At 40.2% G+C, this 13689-nt stretch overlaps 1 protein-coding gene across 4 annotated transcripts in view; it reads left to right on the top strand.

The window, feature by feature from the left end:
• The window catches only part of LOC104920983 (SPRY domain-containing SOCS box protein 4), a 67485-nt gene that overhangs the window by 40160 nt on the left and 13636 nt on the right, over nt 1–13689 (top strand). The window contains exon 3 of one of the 4 annotated variants that reach the window (XM_027285632.1): nt 6803–6961. The exons of the other annotated variants lie outside the window; for them this stretch is intronic. Coding sequence (XP_027141433.1) covers nt 6803–6870 — 68 coding nt within the window. The 3' untranslated portion in view covers nt 6871–6961. Of the gene's footprint in view, nt 1–6802; nt 6962–13689 lie in introns of those variants that run through there. 4 annotated transcript variants of the gene reach the window in all.

Below are 13689 nucleotides of genomic sequence, written 5' to 3'. Positions count from 1 at the left end.
TAACTGTGGGGCAAACCGCTTCTGGAAAAACCACTTTGCTGTTGTAATTTTGTGAAATTCAAGTCAGCCTCACATTGCAGCACAAATCGGAACTATGTAAATGTTTAGACGCCACTTACAGTAAGTAAGAAAATGTTTTGATTTGGTCGAACGGATCCTGGGTTTACCTCAGCTCTGCTCGCTTTGGTGCACTTCAGTTTCACTCTGTTCCATTGCAGGTATGTTCATCAATGTTGTGAATTATAAATCTTCCTGCTGAACACAGTGACTCCGATTTCTACTGGCAACCCAGTTGTTAGCAAGTTAGCCCTAGAGTTTCATACTAACGGCTGTGGATGATATGTGGGTCAGTGGGTTAGTGCTTTAACTTAACTTAGCTGCTAGATGCAGGCACGAAGGCTTGCACTCTGCTTTCGATGCATCCCTGATTTGTTTTCCTGTTTGTTTGTTGTTGTTTTTTACGATCACATGTGCATTCTTGTCTCTGGTTTTCGCCTTAAGTGTTGGCTCTTGGTGCCTCTGTTTACGTTAACATGCTTTTAACACAGCAGTTCAGTTTTGATTGATAAACTCTGGCCAATTTTTCCTAAAATTTAGAAAGCACTTTGTGGTTGCAACTGCACAATAAACTACACAAAACACATTACAGATGTTAATTGTGCTCATTTTTATTGTGGCTAATTTACACTGCCTGACACAGAACTTAATATCTTCTGCAAATAACATCTGATTGGAAGGTACATCAACTACATCTTCCCAAATTTAAGTTGGAGGGATGCTTCTGTTTTTGCAACTGTTTTGCGACCTCACTCTACTTGACATAATGTAACAAATATGTCTATGATTGGCTCCTCTAAAAAAAAATAACTGCACTACAACACTGTGACAGAAAAGGCTCAGTTGTATGTTTGAAAATGCTGCATGTTTCCTTCTTCATCCTCCGCTTTGAGATCTAAACACCCTCAGCTCCAGCAGGGAACAGTGGTGTCATGTCAGTGCACTCATAATCAAATATTTAACAGTAGAGATGAATAGGGGAGAGCGGTGGGGGAAAGAGGCAACGAAAAAAAAAAAACATAAAAAATGCAACAAGACAGAGAAAGAAAAGAGCAGGAGTTGGGGAAACTGGGTGGCATGTGATGGAACAAATAGAGAAACATGTATAAAACAGCCTAAAAAGAAGATGATAGTGATTTTTTTATGCTGTGTAGTGACAAAGACAAAATAAGAGTATGAATAAAGAAAGCAAGAGGGAGTAAAGAGAAAAAGGGCCCAAAATGGGAAGAATTTGAAAAGCCCAAAACATACAGACAACGAGATGAAGGCAGCAGTGAAATGTGCGAGTGATCACAGATCAAAGCGTGGCAGCCTGAATGGAGAGTGAAAGAGACAAGATGATAAAAGACAAACAGAAAAAGGAGGGGTATTAGAGATGAAGAGGACGAGCGGTGTAAAGAGTGAGCGAGGGGCAAATTGAAAGTCATGTTAACTGGTGTAATTTCTATGGAGGGCACACAAACTGATTCGTAATGGAGGAATGAAGGGCTGCTCACAGAGGTGGGAGGCATAACCTTAGTGATCCCACACTAGGGAAATTCTCTAATTAACAGCATCTAGATTACTCATAAATAAGAAATATGTAGAAAAAAAAGATATACCCCCTTAAAAAAGAGAAAACAATTAAATAAGTTCTAAAAACTATATACACCTTTCAGTTATGTGAATGTGCATGTTGGATTTGTTTATTTTAAAGCTTTTTCATTTAATACCTTCAGAGAAAAATTTGATATTTTTATGACTTTTAGAAAGTCATCTTAAAGTAGCTGATGACTTAGCCAGTACAACCAGTTCTTCTCTTATTTTAGACTCGCCTTTGCCACCATTGATCATACAACTTCAGTTGTTCGTCAAAAGTCCTGGGTCAGTGCTACAGGTACAAACGCTGACCGTATTTGGTTCTTAAAGTTTTAAGACTAATTCCCAGCCTCTGATTAAGCTAAGTTCTAGACTAAACAGGCCTTTTTTTTACCAGATCAACTGCAGCACAGGACACTTGTGCTTGTAAAACCACATTAACTGAAATTGTTTTTTTTTTTCTGTATTTTTGCTTCTGTTACCACTCATTGATTCCACCACATTTATGGCTTTTATTGATCCATTCCTGTTTTTATGAGCACCTTGAGGCCAGAACCATGTGCACCTGCTCTCACTAATGAGCACCAACACAGGTGTTGGACATTAATCCTGTTCAACGCAAGTAATGGGCAACATTTTGAAAAAGGGTTAGGATTATCATTACAGATTAACTCCTGGTTTGATTCGTACCCTGACCAGGAAACCACTGGCATTGTTATGACGTTGCTTCATATATATAGCGGTCTCTATAGCAACCTGACTGCAAACACCCTGACCTGAGTCTCTCACAGATAATAAAAGCTGGATGGTGAAAGCTTTTGTAGGACAATACATTTAAAAATGTATAATTCTTTGGTTACCTTTGGTTCTTTTAGTGCTATAAAAAAAATAAATTTGAATGAATTTGTCTTGCAGGTGAGTCAATTAATTCTGCAATCCCACTGACCTTTGCTAAATGAGTGTATGTTATTATCTTTATTTTTGTCAAAGCTTGTAGTTTGGGTCATCTTAATTTGAAAATTAGCTAGAGCACTATATAGACAATTCTGGTCTTTGTTATCCATTAAAAAAGGCATTTTCTCTTAGACAATATGCAATGTGGGATATGAAATATTAAACATATTCATTTTAGGCAACATTAATGTATTCTCTCAGCAGAGCTCAAAAGTTGGACTTTGTGTGTCTGTAGCACACGCATTTGTTTCTCCATGCAAACCCACTATAACTCTCCAAGGAGTCCATGTGCAACACCAAATCTACTGTTTGCTTCCTGCCAGTCTGCTGCCAGCGAACAACCAGCCACGCTAGCTTAGTTACCAACTGTCAAGTGAATATTTTTACCCCAAATTTTGGATTGTTGAGAAAAAACTTGAGCCACAGCAACAAAAAAAAAGAAGAAAAAAAAGTAGTTCTACATTGCATCGTGTTTAGCTGACATTACCATTTATTGCATAATTATTCGATCACATTATAATTCAGATAACATACTTAATACATTTAAAGCCTGATAAAACCACAGACAGCTGAAACGGAGGGGTGGAGATAGAGGATAGAGAGGTGGAATGAGACTGAAGGACAGATCTACAATGACTGATCAACAAGAGGAGGGAATAATATGAAGCTCAGGGGGAAAGGTTGAAGGTGTAGAAATGGACTTCTGTGGAAAAGAGAGATAAAGCACGAAATCCTGAATGCCGGTGCTTCTCTGGGAGTAGCTGCAAACCTGTGGGAGCTGACTTGTTAACAACTCCCTACCATACCAGTACCATTAGTTTTGTGTTGAGAGGCACTAAGAGACCGACTGAATTACTACAGGAAGAAATTCAGTGATTTCACACCTGATTATCTCCCCATTTATCCCTGTTCTCTGTCAGGACTGATCCATTTCCCCTCATCTGTTCCACCACCACACCAAGTGTGCGTATGTGTGTCATACAGGGAGGGGAGAATCTATTCAGGACACAAGTGCTAGTGGAAAGATATTGCATTTACTGTATTAGGACTTTACCACCGTGTCATTTTTTAGGAGTTGGTCCATCTGTTAGAATGTAATTAGTTTTCCAAAAATACACTCTGAACAGCAGTGAAACATTTTGACTGACCAGTTTTGCTTTCAGTCAGTTATGCACCACAACACCAGCAACTGAGTTTCAAAGAAATTTATGCGAGCGAGGAATGCCAAGGAGCTGAAATCCATTTTGAAAGCTCAGCAGTCGCTTTTTATATACCCATAAATCCCACGTTTAACGTTGCCACGGACTAGACTATGATTGTGAGACACACTTTTCCCAGACACAAGTGCCCTCTTTTTTTCTTTTTTTTATAAAGGTAGAAGAGGGAAAAGACTTATTGCATTATATCTGTTTGACGTGCAGTGTAGCAGTAATGTTTTTTATAATGTAGAATAAGACACTAAAACCAGAGTGAATACCAAAGCGTTTGGTGCAGCTGATTTGTTTGTTTGTCGTCCGTTCGTCATTCATTTTCATTTATTGAATCCTACACCAACACACACGCATTAATGGGACAATCCAATCTCTCTCCGCCTCTGTAATGAATGAGAGCAAGATAATCCTCCCCAATCTTCATCTCCTTCGCTCTTTGTTCAGGAAGCTGTAGGTTCGGCCTCTAATCAACACTTCAATTTGGCCTCTTGACATTCCCAATTTACTGACAGCCTTGACTCCTTTGTGTGCTCTCATGGATTCACTTCTATTTAAAGGTCTCCTGGCCCTCTCTCTCTCTCTCTTTGGCATTCTTCTGCCAGGTGAATGAAACTGTTCCAATTTATTCAACTGTCGCTTTGTTCGCTTCGCTTCTTCCCTTTTTGTGGCCCTGCAGAATTAGATGTGTGTGTTCGTCAATGAACACGGTGTTGCTGCACTACAAGCAGAGACGGAGCCTGTAGTCTGTTACCACGTCTCTGCTTTCCCACTGTTCTTCCCCTCTTGCGACACATAAAGGAGGAACTAAAGTCGGTCTGTGAACTCGGTCTGAATTGTGTCCATCTGTCACTGTTGAAGACAAGTTGCAGCGTTTCCATGACAACGCTTCTTTAATGTTTCCTGTTTGCACATCCCGTGAGGATGATGTCATGACTTCAGTCAGGTGAAAGGGGTTTGCCTTAGCGTTCAGGAATCCTGTCCTTTGTAACAAAGAGCAGAGACATGATGTAATGGATTTTGTTTATGTCCTCGAGAACCTTTTGTGGGAACTTGACGGAGCACACTTGCTCTTTTCCAGCTGTTTCCTAATTCACACTCAGGATTTCTCGCCTTCACACGTGGGTAGTCCTCTACCTGTTTGCCACCGAGCAGCTGAGTCCTTAGTAAGTGGCATTACTTGTTCACTCATCCAGTACCTTTATATAAACACAACAAACCAGGTTGCTGAAAGAAATCAGGTCTTGCAGGTTAACATGCACTGCAACCTGATTATAAATTCACATATATATGCACTAGGTCAGTAATCACATTTTCCCCTCCTTGACCTTACTATGAATGCATTACTTTATATATTTATTTATATATTTATTTTAAGTTAAGGCGATAGAAAAAAAACTCCCTTCATCCTGTAGCAAGTGTTTGGTATGCACATGTACACATGTACAGGAAAAAGCTGATTACAAACACGGTTACGTCTATACATGACCAAATAAAATATTGGAGAGGTTATTAGGGTCTAATGACAGAGGGTGTCACTCCCTGTACAGATTGTAAAGCCCTCTGAGGCAAATGTACTTTGTGACTTTGGGCTATACAAATAAAATTTCATGTGATATTATTTCTGCCCACGTCATGTTTATTTTACCTGCGATGATTCACAGATTCTGTTGTAGCCATGTTGTTGTAAGCCTAATGAAGCCGGTATTCACTTCAATGCTTTGCTTGTAATATTTAAGTGAATCACGAAAGGTAAATACAGGCAAACCATCTGTGACTCAGTGTGCAGCTGGCCACCGCTTTACACTGACATTGTTTTTTTTTTGTTTTTCTATGTTTCAAAGCTCAGTGAGCATGCATTGTGTGCACAGGATTCTCTCTACTAATGTCTACAATTAGTGTCTGTATGGCTTTGAATATTCTAGCAACTGTTTTGTGCGTCGTAACCTTGGAGACCAGCAGCCTTAAAGTGTCTGAATCTGGCCTCTGTCACATTTTCTCTTTAGGAGCACAAAGTGTCTTTTCTGGCCTTTTGCTCTCTTTCAAAACAAGACGAGACAAAACAGCAAATGAAGAGTTTCAAAACAACGTGACACCATTTTTTTTTTTGTTCTTTCAGCTCTTTCACAACGTGTGAAATATTGAGTAATTGAGTGTTTTCAGTGGTCTGAACTTTCTTACATTTTGACATTTTTACATGTATCCTCAACCCACGCTTATTGGAACGTCAGACACAGCGTAAAGGTCACGGTCTAAATTCAGACTTGTTTCATTTCTTGTTAAGTGTACATAAATAAAATGATCCCGTTTACTTCAGTGAGAAGTAAAGGAAATATACAAGGTCGCAGAAACTAAACGGCTTTGTCTAATTTAAGAGGATTTAAAATTCATACAAGAAGTATTTAAAGTGATCCCTACTTACTTTTTAAACACGGTCTGACATGTGGTTGTAAATTAAATCTGTACTTTCTAAGGATGTTAAAGTGAGTATTGAACAGCAGAGGGCATATTTTATCTCCTTTGACTGACACCTGCACGACCGGCTTCCACTATCCAAGTTAGTGCTTTCTGGTGTCACACAAGTATTTCATGCTGAACACTTTATGTGGCATCTGCTCCTTTGTGACATGACATTTGTACAATTTGTACCGTGGCTGACCAAATGATGGATTTTAAAACTCATTTTGAAGTCGACCAACTGTTTAAACCACAGTTTACTTTACAGATATCATAGTGGTATAATCTGCATGTTGTTAATTCAAATTTAGAAATAGAAATGATTTTAATTTCAATCTGAATTTTTTTTATGTTTCTGTCCTGTCTGCCCTGCAACTGATCCACACAGTAGATGTGTGTGTGCTCTGCATCTGGAAGCATCTCAAAGATCAACTTTTTATTTGCTAGACGTGACTTTCCACTGAAACAGGAGAGTGGTGTCTAAGTGGCTGTGTGAGACTGGCACATCTGCAGTAATAATCTCGCACTGTTTTGTGTGATTTCCCCAGGAATGTTGTTGGAATCCTACGGGTCTAAAGCAGGCACATCGGTGAAGCACCTTTTGACAGAAAAGTAATGTTAACACAGAAAACTTCCATGCTTCTGGACACCTTTTTTGAGCAAAGAGAAGATAAATAAATAGAGTTTATAGATTACAACCAGAAATAATTGCTTGTTTTCATGATTTCAAAGCTGTGACTTTATATTGACACAAGTATAAAAATGCATTCAACCTCCCACACTAAGATATTGTTTTACTGTCTGGCACCAGTCCCTTTTGTACCTCCCTCAGTGTATTGTTTATGACTAGAACAGAATCCATCTTCGGCTGTTTGTTTTTTAATCTCTGAAGTTAGTCATTAGTCGATCTTTCTTTCTCTCCACTTTGTCCCACCGTATGCCCTCTTTTTAAAAATTTAATTCTGTTCCTAGTTATCCATCACTTTATCTTTAACTCCCTCTCTGTCTAATTCAGACTTCCCCTCCGTCCCCTCAACCCAATGATGGGCGCTGTGCCCGGGCAGCTACTGTAGCTCACTCTGTTGGCCCAGTACTGCAGCAATCCAGTCCAACCTCACACTGCTGCCCTGTCCTCATGCCATACACTGACTGCTGAAGTTACTACAAGCAAAAGAAATGTTCGAGATTTGTAATCCTGGTTTAATCTTTATTACAGTGTTGTTTAGACATGGTTACTGGTTTTATACAAGTGAAGGTCGTACCTGCTACTTCCTTATGTGTTTGTGAAATGATACGATGAGGAACTTTGTTTACTTTTTTACAAAAACTCACTTTTCAAGACTTGATTGTGACAAAACCTGATCACTTACTTCAATGCGGTGTGCGTGCATGTGTGTGTGTGTGATGGTTATGTAGTAAGGACATCCATTGAGGAGTGTGCCAGATTCAAAAAAGTAGAAGAAGTCACCTTGCAGTGACTCATTATAGGCACAGTTTGTAGCTGCATTGCAGGTCGTTTCACCTCAACGGTTTAATGTTGAGTAGTGTGCGACTTGTTTATGAGCCTAAAGGTAGAGTGGTGAGTGAATATATAGAGGCATGTCGCAGCAATTCTTTCCCAATGAGTTGCAAGTCTTTCTAGCCTCACATAAAAATACAACAACAGTTATTTTCCACTGCAATCAAATTGAATTGACAAAAAACACACTAGGCGCAGTAGTCTCCTAATATCGGCTCGTCTCCTCTTTTGAAAAGAGGAGTTTGGTACATACATTTGATTCACACAGATATGATATGCATCCTGTGCACTTTTCTACATGCCTTATTATTATTATTATTATTATTATTATTATTATTATTATTATAAGAGAGTTCCGAAACATTTTACTTGCTTAATTTGCATGTTAGGCATCAATAAAATCAATAAAAAGCAGTTGAACAAATGAGATAAGATAAAGTCTAGACGTGTTAAGGAGCATTTTTCAGGATTCTATTTTCCAATTTTGTTTGACCTCACAGTTTTTCCTGCTGCCAGTCTTTGTGCTAAGCTAGGCTAAGCATGCCGTGGAGCCACCTTTGCTCTGCACAAACACTGAAGAAATTGAAATCGATCTCATCGTCCAGCACAAACAATTTTCTTCCTTGCCTCCCGTTGACGATCAATGATTGTTTTAGCCACAGTTTCGTGTAGAGACCAGGGAGATTTCAACCTTTGTATCTCGTTTTATCTAGTTAGGTTTGTGTTACTGGGCCACAGATGTGGTTTACGGGGTCACTAGGTCATGTAAAACCGTGTTTCCTAATAACTGTGGTGAATGTGTCATGTGATTATGGTACGGGGTCATCACCTGCACAGTTTCATGTTTAAAAGTGTTTGTGTGATCATTATAATTCAGTGTAGTTTAGTTAGTTGTTTTTTCGTTCTTTTATTGTGCATGGGATGTATAAAGTTGGTTCCTCAAACCTTTGGCCTGATGGCAGCAACTACAAGTATTGATGTTGTGCAAGATCATAAAGTAATGTGTGTCAAGAGTCCAGCCTTAAACTGACACATTGGATGATTTTACAGCGAAATAACATTTTATTTTTTACAACCCTAAATTTACCTTGAGATGAGTGTTGATATTGTACAGATATGCAGAAACCTGCGGATGAATGTTCGTTGCTAGGTTACCTAAAGTGGGACTCACTGGATCGTGAGACTTCATCTTGTGCTTACAGATGTAAAGACATGCTGATGTGCCTCCTGTTGCTGCTTTGATCAGCAAAACATCTCTTGCACTCAGTAAACGCTTGGTGCCGAAAGTTAAAATCTTTCAGGTTTTAGCTGCAGTCTGCTGCACATTAAAACGGCGCTCTGTTCTGTCATAGCAACAGCAGTAACTATGACAAGTGCTTCCCCCAGACAGCTGTTGTACTGCACGGTAGATAAAAGGTGCTTGGATCCAAGAGCCAAAGTTGTTTTTAGCTCCATGTCATGATTTTTTTGGAGAGCACTCTGTAACTATTAGCTCGCTATTTGAAAGGGAAATCCATCACAGTGTAAGATCGGTATTCCCTGTTTATAATTTAATTTAAAGTTACTCCCTCACGATTCTGTCTCATATTGGGAGAAGTGGATTCCTGGCCAACTGTGATCTTTGATGTTACATTACAGACTAAACATATGAGCCTAAATGACAGCTACAGATATTGTGTAATGTGTAAAACCGTCTGTTCCTAGTGTGTGTTTTGCACAGGTATTTCCTGGTAGATGTAAAGGTGAGCCATGGTATTACCTCGCCCAATAAAAATCATATCATATCAAGGGGATTCAAAGTTAGGTCAGAGGTGTAAATACAGAGGCCTTGAGGGAGAAAATGAACAGTTCTTTTGTGCTGTATAAAAATATATTTAAAGGCAGTAGTTAAATGCTAAAACGTGTTGCTCTGTTGAGTCGAATCTATAATACAAGGTCAACTCATTAAATTTAACTAGTTAGAAATTATATTTATTAGAAATCTCAGAAATATTAAAGATCCTGAAAGCCTAGTAGTACTATGGGTTTTTTTTTAATGAGAGCACAGAGAGCACTAACGGAGCGCTGATAGATAATTATGTGATGTAGGCTCAATTGCTCATATAATGAAGTTCACTGAGAACACATGTTGTTAGGGCCTAAAGCATAAAATATCTAAGCAGGGTCCAGCTCTATAACAGCAAAAATACTTTTTTTAAATTACATGCGTCATCCAGAGATGAGCGTGTAGGCTTTGATCCCAACCAAACACCCAAATAAATTCACTGATAGCTTATGCAGTCCAACTGACTGCTGAAAGCATCTGGTGTGGTGTTTGGTTGCAATGAAACCCTGCAAACATACCGTATCTCTCAGCAGCTCGTGCGTGGAGAAGCACAGAAGAACCAAATTAGTGTCACAGCGGCTTTCCATGTCTAATTAAAGGAAGCTCTGATACCTCACAAATTAATACTGTGGTGAGAATCTTTTTTTTTGCTTCAAAAGTTAGAAACTACCAACCCACAAGCTCGGTTTGCGTTTTATATTTGCTTCACAGTCTGAACAAACTGAACTCAGTGTGAGGGATAAAGGTATTTTTTTAATCAGATTTTGTGCATTTTGGGCTTTTCTGGTGCTGCCTGATGTCCTGGCCAGAGACTGACCTGGTTGGTTACAACACAGCTGACCTTGCATGGCATCATGACTGCGAGCCATAGCGGAGGATTAACAGTCTGCGTCAGCCGAGAAGAGACAGCAATTCCCTGAAGCCAATTGACAATTTGTTCAGATGTAATGAAATGGGTGGTAGACCACACGTTCTGCCAGAGGAAAACCTGCATGCCGTGACAGTGATTGCCTCATTTTTGCAAATTGAAATATAAAAGAATGACGGCATGAGTGTTCAGCAACCCTACTGCTTTATCACAGTTTATTCCCCAACATCTGCTTTTTGCAAGTGACAAAATTTATTTTAATTACTCTAGTATAACAGAATAAGCATTCCCAGTGTTTGGGAATGTGCTCAACATAATTCTCTCACATTCCTGGTGATTTTAGAAGCAAAACTAATACAATTGAAGAAGTCCTGCTATGAAAGGTTTTATAATTACAAACCTGGATGTGTCTTGAACACATAATTAACAATATTTTGCAGTGTAGATGCATATTTTTCTCATTAGATCATGCCTAATAGCAGTTTTAAATCGTTTAGTACATATAGAGCCAGGCCAGCTGTTTCCTCCTGTCTTTATGCAAACCTAAGCTAACCAGCTGCTGGCTGTAGAATCATATCTAGAGTACAAAGTCAAACTATTCCTTTAACGTTTCACATTTTCAGGCAAAGTGCAATTGTCTCTGTGGAGCAGGAAACAGCCATAACGTAAAAAAATACGTGAGGATCTGCAGTTATTCTAAGGTTTATTGCTGGCGGGTCATCACATGACGAGAGCTTTCAAGGATTCAGTGTCACAGCATGAAAGTGTGTCACTTATGACTGTAGATGTCACAGGTGGAGTCACTGTGGCACAATCAGCTTGACTGGAAACAGGCATTGTGAGCGTGTAACTGCGCCCCATTAGGGCAACATAGGGCCATCATTCCACTGTTCACTCCAGTGCTGTCCTCCAGCGCTCCTCCACAGTCAGAGCTTGTCTCCCACCCGTCCTTCTCACTGCACAGATTCTTAAGCTCTATCTTTGCTCCTCTCCCTTGATTTATGTTCATCTTCCTTTCCACACAGTTCTCCTTGTTCTCTTGCTCTTTCCTCAGGCTATCTTCCTGCTCTTCTTCTTCTTCTTCTGTTTCAAACCTCTGCTCTTGCACTGGCTCCATCTCCGTCTCTGCAGTCTTTTGTTTTCTCCTCACACTTCCCACACTTGTCTCTGCGTCCGGTCGCACTCTCAGTTCCTGCTCTCTGCGGCTCCACTCCTCCTCCAGTCTTTGGTACATGTGAAGGGAGAAGTGCCATCCCCCGTTCTCCTGCAACATGTTTTCCACTTTACTCAGCAGCTCTCTCACCTGCTTCTCCTCTCCTTCCTTTCTCCCATCTGCCTCACCTCCTGTGCTCTTCCTTCCCACTCCCTTATCAGTTTTCTTGTGCCAAGTCCTCTCCTGTTTCTTCCCAGCTCCCGTCACCTCCTGTTTTACCCTCTCTCGCTTTCCAATGACAACTGTCTTGTTATCAAACACATGGTATCGATAGCGACACTTCTTCATCAGTCGAATCAAGGCGGGGCCTCCCGATTGGATGTGATCCTCCACACTGCGGCCTCTTGCCCTCAGCCGGTCTCCACATGTGAACAACACCATCGTGTGTCTCCAGACTGTAGAGGTCAGGACCTCCATCCTCCTCTCCACCGCTCTCGCCTCAGGCTCTGTGAAGTCTAGCAGAGGGATCACTAACAGAACAACATGAGGTCCTCCGGGTCCACAGAGATGCAGTGCTCTCAACAGTTCAGTTTTCTCTTCCCGGGGGACAAACTCCTCAGATAAGCCCCAACCCTGTGCGTCCACCACGCTCACATGACGTCCTGCACTGATGCCGCTTGCAGCTGTGCTGGCCCCGCCTCCTCTGGTTGCAAAAACCTGACCTCGGCCAAGCAGGGTGTTACCAGTTGAGCTTTTGCCTGTCCGTCTGGGACCAACAAGCAAAATATTGAGTTCTTGTAAGGCTGGAAAGAGAAGGACAAGAGAGAAGACACTTTTAATCTGTAGCTGACGGCTTTTAATGTTGTCTAGTATGATCGTTATAGATTTTTGCTTCTTTCCATCTCATTATCTTGCAGAGATACTTTAATGAGAATTTATTCCTGCTGTTGTATTAGACTGCAGAATGAGTCGCTGATCTGGAGCCGACACTAAACAGCCATTACTGCTCCTGATCATTAGCATGGATCAAAATATATAGTATGAATTTGGAGCATTTGTGCTTGGCAAAAAAGTAATCCCGCTCTTACATGGATCCAACATTTGAGAAAACTTTCAACACATTTATATCTCTGGTTTAAAAATGAACATACCCACATTTGATGGTGGTTTGCAGCTTCCCATTGTGACATGAGTCCTTGAGGTTGTAGGTGTAATATCCCTCCACATTAAATGTGGCACCACATCAGGGATACCAGGCCTGCAGGATCAACAATCCAAAACACAAAGCGTTTTTTAACGCAGTATTTTCTCTCAGTCTGCACTGTCTCTGTCACCTACTTTAACGTTTGATGGCTGTCACCTGAGATGCACCATCGTCTTATAAACACATGGACTGAGGCGCCTCCCAGTTTTTATTGCTTCGCCTTTATGATTCCTATAAAAACATTAAACTCTCTGTTTCAGGAAAGCTGAAATGTTTGACCTAAGTTTTAACAAAATCATCCAAGTACTGTAACAAATATTCACAAATTATGGGATCTATTTAAACACACTAATCATCTCTCTCTGAATTTACCCACGTGTTGAATTCCTGGTTGTCCACAGTGGCCTCATGCTTCTTAATTACTTCCACCATCATTTTTTTTTTTACGACTGTCAGCATAGCTTCTGGGCAGTAGGCCTCTTTACACGTCTCAAGACTCGTCCACATGATCTCTCTCTCTCTCTCTCTCTCTCTCTCTCTCTCTATCTATCTATCTATCTATCTATCTATCTATCTATCTATCTATCTATCTATCTATCTATCTATCTATCTATCTATCTATCTATCCTCATGTTTAGTCCGCCTGAGCTTGTGCGCCTCACAGATTATAGTTTACTCTTTCTCTGAACATGTGTGTTTGTGCTCTTACTATGTGTTTTGTTTTTTGCAATCTTCAAGTGTAACTTCATGGAAGTGTGGTCTTCAATTGCAGCGGTACTTCTTTAAGAAAAGTCACATTTAAGAGTAAAGTACATTCATTTGTGATGAAATGCTGTAATTTCCCTCTTTGTGTCCACCTGCCTCAT

This window comes from Larimichthys crocea, chromosome XII (genome assembly GCF_000972845.2).
Source record: "Larimichthys crocea isolate SSNF chromosome XII, L_crocea_2.0, whole genome shotgun sequence".
Classification (NCBI taxonomy): Eukaryota; Metazoa; Chordata; class Actinopteri; family Sciaenidae; genus Larimichthys; species Larimichthys crocea.
Note: the sequence above shows the minus strand (reverse complement) of the source record. Positions and strands in the feature narration are given on the sequence as shown.